Below are 14,489 nucleotides of genomic sequence, written 5' to 3' on the forward strand. Positions count from 1 at the left end.
TTTATTCTAAAGAGAATGCAACCGCACGCTCCGGGGCGCGTCACTGCCCCCTACAGTTCAAAACCGTAATTCAACCGTGAGGACGCAGGAGTTGGATATAACACTGGGTTGTTCATGACTTTGCTCTAATGCAGCTTTAATACATTAATGATTTGGATTCCACAGATTGTTGGAAACTTTCGTAATTCTGGCATTTGATGTAACCTAGTGGCAAAAATACACAGCCACATTTCAAGATGATGTCAGCATAGACAAAATCAATAAGGTGCAACAATATAAAGTTTATACGTCAAGTTTCAGTGTTTCCGAACCATTGTGTGAACTCACCTGCAGACAACATTATTATGTTACAATGTGATTTGGCAAATATCTAAAACATTTAAAACACTATGATGGTGAAAGTTTTAGATGTGAGATAATATGAAATGTTTCTAACAGTCACACTGATGGATTTTTCACAAACAAAAACGTAGCTTTACAATCAGTTTGTTCTTTAAACCGTGTTTAATAATTTCAATACCATTCATTTTCAGCAATTACATGGTACCTTCTGTACACAAATGAATTTATTGCATCACACTGTGGTTTTTTTTTTCTTTTAAAATTATCTTATTTTTCAAAATAGAGTTTTACTAATTCATTACTACAGAATACATGAAGCTGCTTTCAAACTAAACGCTGTAAATAATGAGTGTGAACACAAGACAGAGACAAGAACCAAAGCTCAGTACACATAAAGAAACATGTTATAAAGGACAACAGGCTGTTGGCAATGGTTCGTCAGGTTACAACTGAGAAGTGTTTCCTACAAGGTAGAGAGAAAAACAAATATCAAAAGAGCATGATTGTTACAACTCCACAAAAGATGTTGGTGCTTCATCCAAACATTGTTGGTGACTTTCAGAGTAAAATAAGTTATTGGCTAAAATGTTGGATGCACATGCTCAAGTAACCAGCTGGAAGCCAAACCAGTTCTACAGCACACAGTCTCGTGAGACTCAGATCATTCAGAATGCAAGTAGTAAGTGATGTAGAATCCATCTGGGGCAGAAACACAGCAGGAGTGCTTGTAGAAAACCAAAGTAACAAAGGACAAAAGGACAAAAGATTGTCTGAGACCAAAACCAAAAGACAAAACGCAACTAAATGCTTCAAAATAAGACTTTTTGCAAAGAACGGTTCAGTGTGTAAGAATTAGGGTGAAAGGGATCTACTGGAGGAAGCTGGACATAAACTGATCCTGCTGATGTTTTCACAAGTGGGTTTCATTTAAATTGTCTCAATTGTTGTTTTCTTTACTCTAGAATGGGCCTTTTATATTTAAATACTCTATATTTACATCAAGAGCTTGTCCTCTCTATGGAGGCTGCCATGTTTTTACAGTAGCCCAGACTTTACAAACTAGACCGCTTTTGAGTTTTTATAACAACTGAAGTTTAACACAGGTTCTCTGTCATGTTTGGAAGGGGAGGGAGAGGTGAAGGGTGTAAGATGCCACTTCACCACTAGATTTCACAGAATTCTACACACTGATCCTTTCAATCTTTTAAGCTATGACAACCAGTCAGTTCATCACTCAGTCGTCATATATACACACAGGGAGAGAAACAAATTAAACCAAAGCTTTACCACTGAGGAAAACTTGAAAGCGAGCAGTAAATAAGCCGTCATTTATCATTTATTTACAATACAGGAAAGCCACTTCTAAACAAGGGTATGCAAATAAGTGATACAAGTTGTTAGTTACTGGACCACACGGTATGGCGACGATTTCAACATGCAGTGTTTCAGTGCTCCCTCTAAGCCTTGAGAGTGAAATGGAACCACAACACTCAGCAGGTAGAAAGACAGACCAGCTCGCTTCCATTTCCACATCACAAAGAAAAACTCTTAATCTCTGGTGTATTTGCAAGATTTGAACGTTGTTCTCTTTTTTACTCCATCATGTCAAAGACACTGTGTATAAATGGTAGTATTTCCTCATGTATTTGCTGCTATAACCTGAAGTTCAATGGATTAAACTCAAGCCTCAGATTAGCAGTTTGGCTGGTACAGATAAAGATCCCTACAACCAGTTAGGGCTCAAATAACGCCAAAAAACTGCCACAGTTTCTCCTGTAATGTTATGAAAAAGTTAACTTTTTGGCATCACAGCATCTAAAGAATAAGGCCAAACCCTGTTTGTCTAGCCTGATCTGTCCCTCTGTCAGCGGTGGCTGTATTAGTAGCAGTGGATAAACGGTGGTTCAGCATCTATAAGCGATTCCTCTTGTTATATTAAGCTGAAGTAACTGCAGTGCATAGCTTTGTGTGTCTGCGAGCGTCTAGGCTGTTTCAGCATTAGCACTGGTTAGAAGCAGGTTAGACTGAGGTCAATATCTATTCAAAGCAATCGCAGTATTAATGTACCTACCTTAGTAGTTCTAGCAGAAGCTAGCAATTAAAGCTGTAGCACGTAACGCTAGTATAAGTAAGCAAGATGTCAAGCTATGCAGAAAGGCTACTAAAATCTACATTACTTTAAACAAAACCCATTATTATGGCAGCCTACTCAAAGCGAATGCGTGCAGTGATGAAGATTTAGCGTGGTGTCGGAGCTCTATGGCAGTGGCTGGACTTGGAGAGAGCAGGCATAGAGGGAGCACTGATTGATTCACTGCTGTCACATCAGTATGTCCAGGTCGTCGCTGTGGTCGTCCTCCTCCGTCACCCGTAGGGACAGCACCTCCTCGTTCAGAAAGAGTCCGCTCAGACGCTCCTTGCGGGCCTGTCGCTGCTCTTTCAGCTGCCGCTTGCGGAGGGCTTTCTGCTGGAGCTTACGCTGCTTCGAACGTTTCTGAAAGACAGTGTGGCGGAGAGAGAGGTGAGTGACGGTAACTAGATGAGGATCAGGGAGATCGTTTGACAATCTCCCATGCTCTGAGAAATGGTAAGGCTGTAAAATTACAGCCTTACTGTTAAATAAATGTGTATTTAACAGTACTGTTATTAACTTGTATATGAATAAGTTACATCAGGGTTTGGTATAGTTCGACAGCACTAAATTGATACTTTAAACATTTTTCCGGTGCCTAAACGGTGTCAGAATCAGTACTGTTTCTTACAAAAAGCACAAAGTGATGGTCGGCAATAAGAGCGGCTTGTTTATTGCTGAGACAAATTGAAAGATGAAATTTAACACAATACATTTTAAAAGTTAAAAGTATACTTAACTTAAACATACAAATATAAATAAGTGCCAAACTCAAACAATTGTACTTAACATAATCACGTAATAAATCAAACTGCAATAATTTAACAGTTTCGGTGCTCAATAGAGTAAAATACTCCCAACTCATAATCTATCGATTTCCAATAGGAAACCAACTGGTGACTGATTTAGGTACCTTATTTCTGCATTGTTATAATAAAAACAACATGTAATTGGAACAACAGGATTAGATTGATTAAGGTAAGAAAAAAATTACTCTTAAAAGCTTGAAAATCTTCCCTGCATTTTGTCGGAAAACGTCGGAATGATAAAACACAATAAACCCATCAACCTATGAAACTATAGACTATCTTATCCAGAGGTCTCTTACTTTAGAGTCTCGTATACGCTCTGCAGCACTGGAGAGGTTTCCATCACTGTGCGCTCTGCTGATGTTGGCAACGCTGCCTCCACTACAAGCCGAGGCTGTGCCACCTGCAACGACAGGAAATACAGACCCTATTAAAACCAGACAGGCTAAGCTGGAAGTTTGACTCTGATCTGAAATGCTCCACTCAACAGGCTCCTCTTGTGGCAGCACTGTTGGCACATCTTAACTGCTGGCTAACCAGGTAGCTCCTTACCTGCTACAGAGTTGGAGGCTGTGGAGCAAGTGGAGGAGCTGGTGGAGCTGACCATGCTGGCATTACTGCTGCTGGCCGCGCTCACGCCGCCGGTGCTGGCGCTGCTGTGACTGCTCCTCTTCCAGCTCTCTCTGGTGCTGCTGGCCCGCTGCCTGGGGCTGTGCTCTCTGATGTAGTTACGCACCTGAGGACAACACACTCTCCGTAAATCAATCTTTTCACACACAAAGTAACACTTTGATCCTGCTGACACTGGGCAGGGATGCATTAGCAGCGAGCGCTTCTCTCACTGCAGATAAATAATGACAAGGCAAACTCATACAACTGAATCCTCAAGACTGTCAACAATCTAACATCTATATCTATATAGTCATACTATACATATAGATTTAAAGCAAGTGCAATGTATGAAGTAGACCTGCTGATAATGCAATATCATACACATATTGACCCATAATCATCTTTATAAATTGGTTTGTCAACTTTCAAGAAAATTTTCTGAAATGTTTTGTGTCAAAGAAAAACAGTTTTGTTTATTGGTGCAGTAACAAGTATTGTGAAAGTGTTTTTGTGTTTTGAGATCAGTGCCCACCTGTTTGAGCTTCTCGTCTGTGAGACAGTTGAGCTCGATGATGAACTCGCTGTCGGTGGGAGAGATCTGAGCACATGGGTCGATGATCTTGATGATGTCCAGCTGCTCCCTGAGGCCCATCTCTGTGCTGACCTTCCGACTCAGGTACTCGATGTACTCCACCTGGAAGCAGAGACGAACACACAGAGAGGTATTGTCTGTTTCTAAGCCTGCAGAAAAGTAAGCTAGTAGCTTGAGAGAGTCTTCAGCTTTATCGATGTTGATTCTGAGCTGAGAGGTGCGTCAGCTTTGTTTACCTGCTCATCGTTGGTCATGGCACTCCAAGGAAGTTCATCCAGGTTACGATGGGGGTGGGACTTCGGCCTTCTCTTGGAAAACAAACAAGGTGAACTTGGCACGCTCGGGATGATGTCGGAGAGGACATCACTGCCACTGGCAATGTCACTACCCGGCAACTGAGAGGACAACAGAGAGAGATGTGGAGAAGAGAGGCTGTTTAGAAAAGACTTCCAGTTGGATTTTGATCAGAGAAATCACTTTCATATCGATGTCCAAACAAATAATGAAAATCACTAGTAAACTGACCAAAAGGCCAAATAATAACCAACCTGCCACTCAAACTCGCTGTCAGACCAGTCCCAATAGGTGCTGATGGAGGAGGAGACGTCGCTGCAAACACTGCCCTCCGGAAACAAGTCCAGCGATGTTAGTTCCTGGTCATCTAGAAGGGAGTAACAGTCCTCCTGGTCCCCAACAGACACAGAGGTGAAGAGCTCCTCGCTGCACTCCGAGCTGGCAACACTCGTTCCACAGGAAGTGAGGTTCCATCTGCAGAGAACAATGAGTGGAGTAGAAAGTTGGTGAAAAACATAGTAGGAGGGATGCAGACAGGGCCAACCTTTTTGTAGTATAACAGTGCCATTTCACAATATCGTCATTTCAATATCACATGTTGATAACTGATTAGTTATTCTCAATCAATTGTAGATTTTGTCTCTAATTTTAGTTGTTGTAATATTTACTGCCTTAATAAACTATATGATTAGTATTAGTCTTTTTCAGACTTTGTAGTGATGTCATTATGATGATGTCATTGCAACCATATAATCATTAATTATTTTTCCGTGATCTCCATAGTTTTAAAGGATGCAGGGATACCTCAATTATTTTTTATTTATGAATGGTGTATTGTATATCACTTTTCACATGGGGGATATATTATGAGGGATGAATTTCTTAACAATACAAGCTCTCAATTGTTTCTCCATTATTTGCAAAGATGTCTTAGAAAATGTGTTTTTAGGATAATGTATTTCTTGACCTTTGAGACTTCAAAAGTCAATTATCTGAAAAGACCCTCTGAAGCAATATTCCCTCCAAGTTTGGTGAAAATCTATCTGTTATTTTGTCCAAGCACACCCACATGCTGGCACATACACACACGAACACAAACAATACCCCTCCAGCTACACCAACACACAGTGTAATGACATGACTCATTTCTGAAAATTGTTCACATAATTTTTTTTCAGAGAGTAAGTGCAGTGCAATCAAGATAAGGACACTGGATTTAATGGGATCCAAAAATCTGAACATCAAAACATATTCTAACAATGTCAACAGAGTTTACCTTCAATGGGGATATGTACAAATTTATACAGTATGCAGGACCCATTGTGTGCATTATATCAATACACTCAAGATTATAGATAGGTTTTTTTAAGGCCTCAAAACAAGAGAATAATAAGATACTTTGATCCACATTTTATAAGGGCGGCAATTTTTCTGGGAAATATGTGATTATGATTACGATGCTAATATTCAGGCTGTAATCTTTAACTGTATACCAGACACTGTTACTCTTTCATAGTGGTAAGAGGTATGGTACAGGTTTTGTTTGAGTGGAAGCATGTGTTTATGGATTTTATTGTATAAGCAATTAGTGTTTTGAGGCAGTTTTAGGAGGTAAAAATAGAAACATACAAACATACATCGGTACTAAAATGCAGTCACAGCTGTAAACAAACTTGACCAGCACTGTCAGCCAGGAATCATGCTACTTAACCAGCACATTGACATTCATCAATGGTGAGGTAAGGTGAACATCAACAGGTTCAGCTGCACTTCCTGCAGCAGTTTGTGTTGGGTCCAGATTTGGAGCCGAACCATAGAGGTCAACATCTTCAGTTAAATGCCAAAACAATAGCATCTTCTTACACATCAGCATTGCATGTTTCACCTGACAGCTTTAGTTTACCTCAAAGAAATGTGACGCATATGTGTGAATCAGCCAGTACGCGACCTCTACTTGCCTGTTACTGTTGAAGCGGTGTAGAGGATCTGTTCTGTGACATGATGAGAGCTGACATCCAAAGTCACTGACGTCCAGGGTTCCCACATCACTGAGGTTGGCTCTTTGGGAGAGGAGAGGGAACGGCTCCTCCGGGGCCAAAAACTTCTCATACAGTGATTCAGACATGGTCAGATGCACCTGACACAGAAAGATAAACATCAGACACAAATAAAAGGGAAACTTTCAATACAGTCACGGCCTCAATTACTACATTAAAGCTGATGACTTGGGGACTCTACTCATTATTATTTTTCACAAAATTAGGTTCAGGTTCTAAACACATGTTTGTTATGGACACATGACAAACTGGTAATATTTTAGATTTTGGTTTTGAGACAGGTGTCCACAAACATTAGCAAGCTAAATGACCATGAATGACTGATACGCTACAGGGTGGAGAAATAAGCGTTACATGGACAACATGAATATTAAACTGTGTTAATAATGATGTGCTCCTCATCTAGCTGTCTGAAAGCTTCCTGAGAATTTTTCTGATTTCACATATATCCCTATAAAGGAGATGTGGAAAATATTCAGGCAAAACACAGAACACAGCTCTATCTGTCACAATTGTGTAATAAACTTTTAATGAACTTTTAAACCTCTTTATTTGGAGTTTATTTTCGAATAATTCGCACATAAATCAGTTTCTGATCACTTTGGTCAAAACGATACATTTACAAACAAGAACAAACTGCTCTAAATCCTTATCAAACTATAAAAACGAAATGAACTTCAATGGACTCGCCTTTCATGTGTAAGTTTGTTTTTGTTTCATCAAATATATTATGATCAACAGCTAACAGTTAATTAACAATTTGAGAGGTCATTGTTGTTGATATGTCTTGCGGACGCTTAATTATAATCCCTGATAATATTAAATAAACGGAGTTAATGATGATTGTTTACACAACCCTTGAATATGACCCATGTTAAATGTATCGCTCATGTAGCTTGATTGTTGAAACCTTTTTTGAAAGTTGTTTTTAATAGAAGCTCTCTCTTGTCCGATTAAGTTCGGTTACACTGTAAATTACAGGTTCTCGTATTCAGTAAAAACAAATAGTTAGCTCGGCAAAAACCAAAACAACACACGCTAACAGCGTTAGCTCGATGCTAGTGCTACAGACGTCCACGTAGCGTTTACCGGTTCATAGAACGACGTCGAACTAATCTTTTCTACGCGCTAACAAACCTCTGCGGTGTGAACACACGTTGGGGGCGGACCGAAGAGGCTGCGAGTGTTTATAACAACCTACCCTATGTCGTTCAGAGTGAGAACATCTCCGCTGCCTCCATTTGCAAATCCTTTCTCTTCTGTCGCTGATCGGAGCCGTCACCGCGAGACTCCCGGGAGCGAGCGAGGCGCGCGTCATGTGACCTGGAGGCGGAAGCTGTCACATAAACAGAAGAGTAGCAGAAAAGGAGGATAGCTCTTCTTCTTCTTCTGTAAATGTAGCGTTTATTCCCCCTGTTTTTTGTGTGAATTGTACACTAGTGTGTGCTTAGTCATGGCCTCCAGAGACACCAGCTTTCTAGGAGGCAGGATACCACCGGAAATTGAGTCTATGTCGAAAAGCCTGAAGGATGTGGACCACGAAACGTTCAGAAGAATTTTGAAAGGTATGTGCTAATCGTCTGTCTCTAATGTTACATTATCACACACTGCATACTTTAGATACAGATAGCATGTCTCTGGAAATATGTATAAATATATAGTGTATAATCAACTGACCTTTAATTAGTTGCAACCTTTACTGCTAATCTGTGATATGTGTATTGGTTAGGGTAACAGATAGCTACGTGGAGGAGATTGGTGACTGGGAGAACCTTTAAACAACGTGTCTGTGAATATAATGTTCCCTGCAGCTGTGGTCAGTGCCCTGGAGGGGAAGGACAGCAGGGATGTGATGAAGGCGATAGCAGAGAGCAGCACCGTTCCACAGGAGAGACTCAGCCACATCATAGCTGGCATGTACCGAGTGCTGTCCGAGGCCATCCGCATCCCCACAGCATCCCTCAAACAGGAGGTAACCGCTGCCAGGCCATCACTGCAAATCACAGTCTGCAACAAACTGACAGTAAACCACCCAAATCCTGGTGTTTGCAGCTGAATTCATCCATTTTGTTCTCACTAATACAATATATGACTGGTGTCCTGTTATTACACAGCATACTAATAAGCAGGGGTAGAATATTGTCCTACATGGGGACCCTGATAAAATAAAGTGTAGTGAAAAACGTTATTGTGCATACGTACTATTAATGGACACCATACTTTTTCTCTAAACATATTTTGGCATGTTACAGTGAGAGAAGTACTGGCCTAAAATAATAAAATGAAGGATGGATAAATGGTTTCCAGGCTCCTGCTATCACGTCTTAAACCACTCTACATGCTACATAAGGCATATGTCCTCCATCAGTGTTGATGCAAATCATGACGTCTGATGAAGTGTCCAAAACTGAGCACATGACTGCAGATACAGCTTTGATGCAGTCAGTGCTGACACTGCACCTGATGTTGTTCCTTAGCACTTTTATAGAACTAGGGTTGCAAAATTCCGGGAATATTCAAAGTTAGAAACTTTCCATGGTAATGGGAATATTCGGGATTTAACAGGAATAAACTGGAATTTGTGTGGGTAATTTATACTAACTGTATTTATCTTGTCATATACAGATATAAATATAAACATTTTGTTGTGCCAGTAATATCATCAAAACTTACCTGACAAGTCCTTGGGCTAATGCAGTAGTGTGGCATCAATAACCCTGCTGTAGTGTGCAGGATGCTGGGAATTATCTGTGCATGTGATGGAGGAATGCACTGCACATGGAAGAATGCACAGAGCATGTGATGGAGAAATGCACAGTGCATGGTTGAAATTCAACGTGCTGCATTTCATCCATCCTTACAATAGAGTTTTGAATGACGCTTTTATTGCTCCGTGTTTAATTTGCGGTAAAAGAATAAATCCCAAGCTTAACTTTGCATGTAAAAAGTTTCGGGACATTTTCCAGACATTTTCCGCCCATTTGCAACCCTAAATAGAACAGATGTGAATAAATACATATACAAATTGCAGGTGGTACACCTACAGAAAACATGTTTTCTCTTCCTAAAGTTTAGTTGACAGTGTGATTTCATAGTTGCAGTTTGATTCATGCACATTTATTGACATATTTCAAAATTGTCTGTTTTTATAGTAAAGTATATACTTTTTTTTATGTGCTGGCTACAAAAATACTTCATGATAACAAAAATAATACGAGACACACAACATATACCATAAGGATATAGTGTGGAATGAAGACACAGCTGTAAAAAACTTTATTAAAAGCCTTAGCTGCCCTTGGTTTATCTGCCTATAAACTACATTAAAGCTGAATAAACAGACCTTATAAACTCTCAACATAGAAAATCCAACAGTTTCTGCTTTGTCCCTGTTTAGGCCTTCAAAGACGATCTCAGAGAATTAAGGTAAGGCTTTTCATGTTTGTATGACACGCTCGCTCAGTGTTTTGATTATCACTCATGTACACAAATAACCCAATGGCAGCCTTGAATGGTAAAGTTGTTGTTTGTATTTCTGTCAATTAGGATACCTGAAGACTTTATCACAGATTTCTCCAGTGTGGTGTTTGGAAATCGGTATGTTGAACTTAAACAATTTAACACATGGTTATTGTGTTATCTTCCCACAGAACTCAATAAACTATTAATGCAGTAATGGGGAAATAAATGTTTTGTATTTTTATCATTACACGAATGACCTCTGTCACATCATATTGACATCAGATATTGGTCCAGGAATATCTGAACTGCTGCTGTTGTTGAGGCGTTCAGATGCCATTGATGGAGATGTTATGATTCCCATCTCTCTTTGTATTTGTAGACGTGCAGCTCTAGAGGCAGCGACCTCCCAGAATGATCCTCACCTACCCACGATAGAAAACTTTAAATGGAGAGTGGATGTTGCCATTTCTACAAGGTAATATACTGAGGTGGAGAGAAACACCGTATACTGAGAAATGTATTCATAACAATTGTCATAACCTGCTCAGCAAGATGTTCAAGAGGCCGCTGTTATTCTGAATAACTTTGAATGACCTAATAATAAGTTGTTGGAAGTTATTCTATTTGTGTGTGTTTTTATAATCAGTTCTACAGAGGATGAGTTCTCTTAGTTAATTCTATTGAAAATCAAACAAATTTAACATATGAAATCTTAGAGAACTTGAAACACCTTTTTACTGTCCAGTTTTATTGTTTGAATTTTAGAAGATTAAAAAAAAGAGTAGTAGAAGATTTGTTCTCAGTGTAATGAAGTTAATGTTTTTCTGTCTCTCCAGCTCTTTATCCAGGGCTCTGCAGCCTTCTGTACTGATGCAGATGAAACTGTCAGACGGGAGTTTAAGTCGCTTTGAGGTACATAAACTAATGATGTGACTCTTTACATGAATATTCCTCCTGTTTTCATTGTCCATTTATGCAAGACGTTTCTGGATACTCAGACCTTTTTAAAGAAGGCCAATGTATAGAAGCTTGATCGACCAAGGAAAAGAGTGAGGAGAACAAGTTAACTCCGTGAAATGAATGACTTCACCATTTCCAAGGGTTCATTCATCGTAGACTGTATATAACCCTTTACCACACCTCAGTACTACATGCACAACATGTTTATTCTTCATGGAACCACATCACAACTTTACATGTGTGAAGCTTCCATTGGTCACCTAATTAAACCACATTTGACCTTAGTCATGCTGACTACTCTCAAACCAGTTGACCCACTTTGAGAAGACTTTTGCAACTTATTGGCACTGAGACCTGTGAAAGCTGGTAACCTCCTTTCCCCTCCCTGCTTCTCCCTCCCTCTCTCTCCCTCTCCCTGCTTCTCCCTCCCACTCTCTCCCTCTCCCTCCCTCTCTCTCTGGGGGTTTCCACTACAACTGACATTGATTTTCCAGGCACTTGGATTTCCTTCATCTCAAACTCTCAGGTCTTAAAATCTGTGGATTTCAATGATTGTTAAATAGATTCCAGTTTGCATTAGAACTGTCATAAGTTGGACTTTCAGAAACCCATATGTATTTTGTAGATGGTCATTTTATCCCCCTGGTGAATGCTAGCCCTGCACTGCAGTGTGTGTGTGTGTGTGTCTGTGTGCATGTGTTCCAAGTTTATCTTCAGCCTGTTCAAAGAAAGATGTTGGTTACTAGCCAGTGGACCAATGTAGGTCAGTTTCATATATAACATAATAGGATCACATTGAAAAAATGAATTAACCTCTATAAACAGCAGCCTAACCTAGAACCTGTACTTCATAGATTATATTTGACATTTTTTGACAAAAGTCTGTCTTTGATCATTTACTGTATCAAAAACAATAGCACCACCCATATAATTATAACATGTGTTACTTGTATAGTATCAATGCATCTGTACTTAGTTGGTGATGTGTGATGAAAGATGTTAATGTAAATGGTGAGCAGACAAAATAAATCGTCCACAAAATTAGTATAATATAGGCTCCACAGGGGGCGCTGTACTCCTGCCACAATGGACTTGCCTTGTAATTGTAAAATAGAAGCATGATTAGACACTTAACTCTTTTCAAAGAAGGCTACTAATGTGGTCAAAAACAAGAGGGATGACTTCTACTACTGCTGTCATTGCACCTAGTGCTGCAGCTACGTAATCAGATCCCAGCGGGATTAGAAGATTAGGAGCAGCAACATCCGCTGTGCAGATTCTATCGATGGACTTTCTCTCGACCTGGTATGTGTCTCTCAGGATCTCTTCCGGAGGCTGAATAACCGATATGTTCTGCTATAATCACAAAAAACGGACAGAAGAGATCGCTGCTGCTCCTTTTAATGGTCTCACTTTTAAGATGTGTCACGAACACAGATACAAACATAAGATGACTGAATGACTCTCTAGAATGGCTGTCCTGTCATCGCCACTGAGTTGTCATAGAACTTTGCTTTCTCATCATTATAATTATTAGTTTTAAATATATAAAGTAAATGAAATTTGTATAAAAAATAGATAATCAGAAACATAAGTAGTAGGAAAATCTGAATAACAGGAATATTTAGTAACAAATCAACTTTTATTAATATGTGATTTTTTTGTCTGAAAAGGAGAAGAAAGAAGCAACATGCTTGTCTTGTCCAACCTCAGCCAGCGTCACCCATTCCATCAGCTCATCTATGAAAGTGTAGAATTGCTATCTCTCTTTGTTAGGAATGGATAGTTAAGCCTCAAGTATGTATTCCTTAATCACATTGTGTCCTTACGTCTTGCCACTGGTGAAATACGCAGAAGAATTGGAGTGATGCCTCTCTGTCTGGTTGCATCTGAGTTAGATATGAAAGTCCTTTAATGTAGAAACTACAAGGTACTGCTGGTTGGTCCATTATCTATAACCTGACCTTGGGTACTGCTTGGAGAGAAGGGATTATGTGTGGAATGAGACCGGGTCTTTTCTCCTAATGGTGTACAGATGTAATGTGTGAGGTTGATAAAAAATTATTTCGCAGAAATCAAGTCTGATCTTTATGGCTCTTTTTTCTTAGCTGTACTTTTGCCATTCAACTGTTTTTGTGAGATTGACAGTGATTTGTTTTATTTCCCGTTCAGGTGCCTGTGTCTAAGTTCCAGGATCTCCGTTACAACGTGGCGTTGATTCTCAAAGAAATGAACAATCTGGAGAAAAGGAGCATTCTCCAAATCCAGGACTAATGCACCATGTGGGGGTTTTAGGAAATCAAACCATCTTTTCTACTTGACTATATTCTGAGATTTTATGGAAATTTACTAAAGACACACACACACCCGCACACACACACACACACACACACACACACATATGCTCTGTTAGCGTTTGCATCCAACATACCTGACTGTCCGTGTCAGGGGATCAAAACAGCGCAGGTAGAATCGTCATCAGGCTGCACCACATGAATAACGAAGAGACTGTTTTGTGTGTTTCAACCTGTGTGTAAAACATATCTATGGATCAGACTGTATTGTTTGTTTACTTGACTTTGGTTGTTATCACTTTAAATTTCCATTATTCAGTTTAGTCACCAGTTTATCTGAGACGGCTGCCAAGCTCCATTGTTTCTCGACACACGAGTGCAGCCAAGTGAAATCTTAGACCCTCTCACTTGGCCACTTAGACAGGCGTCATGTGATCCGCTCTTTTGCTTTAGACTGAAATTCGGTTCAGATGCTCCTGAACTTTGAGAACGAAGAAAGTGATTATTTGTTCATGTTTTTTTACCCGGGACAGTAAAAAAAACACTGTTGTATAAAAAGTAAAATTATGATGATTGTCCTGTTATTTCTTATGTGTTGTTCATGATAACATCAAGAATGTTTACATCTGTAACCACATTTACCTAATAAAATCGATCTGTTATTGTCTTTGCAAAGAACAGCTTATGTGCTTTTGACAGGGTGAATCGGCCTGACTTTGATCTTGATGTTCCCTATGGCACCACCCTCATGTTCACATTTGTGGTTCTGAATGCAATGTCGGATATCTGTATTTCCTCCATAACTGTAACTTCATACTTATGCACTTTTCCTCAAGCAGTATAGGACAATAGACAAGATTACAAAATTTGGAATCTGTAAATTAGACTTTTAAAAACTAGATTAAGTTGTGATAACTGGGCAAACATTTGTTTCCA

At 39.6% G+C, this 14,489-nt stretch overlaps 2 protein-coding genes across 2 annotated transcripts; one reads left to right on the top strand and one right to left on the bottom strand.

Moving 5' to 3' along the window:
- Positions 1-485: 485 nt before the first annotated feature.
- fam199x (family with sequence similarity 199, X-linked) lies at positions 486-8,170 on the bottom strand. Its single transcript, XM_062393511.1, has 8 exons — positions 8,039-8,170; positions 6,739-6,917; positions 5,035-5,254; positions 4,723-4,881; positions 4,427-4,588; positions 3,835-4,018; positions 3,582-3,685; positions 486-2,836 (listed from the first exon to the last, which is right to left on the bottom strand). Exons 1-8 carry the CDS (start codon positions 8,153-8,155, stop codon positions 2,663-2,665), a joined length of 1,299 nt encoding a protein of 432 aa, XP_062249495.1. The 5' UTR covers positions 8,156-8,170; the 3' UTR covers positions 486-2,662.
- Positions 8,164-14,220, top strand: commd5 (COMM domain containing 5). The gene is made up of 7 exons (XM_062393512.1): positions 8,164-8,402; positions 8,649-8,809; positions 10,235-10,263; positions 10,384-10,434; positions 10,679-10,774; positions 11,136-11,211; positions 13,432-14,220. Exons 1-7 carry the CDS (start codon positions 8,291-8,293, stop codon positions 13,531-13,533), a joined length of 627 nt encoding a protein of 208 aa, XP_062249496.1. The 5' UTR covers positions 8,164-8,290; the 3' UTR covers positions 13,534-14,220.
- Positions 14,221-14,489: the final 269 nt, after the last annotated feature.

The sequence above is a fragment of the Platichthys flesus genome, chromosome 8 (assembly GCF_949316205.1).
Source record: "Platichthys flesus chromosome 8, fPlaFle2.1, whole genome shotgun sequence".
In the NCBI taxonomy this organism is placed as follows: Eukaryota; Metazoa; Chordata; class Actinopteri; order Pleuronectiformes; family Pleuronectidae; genus Platichthys; species Platichthys flesus.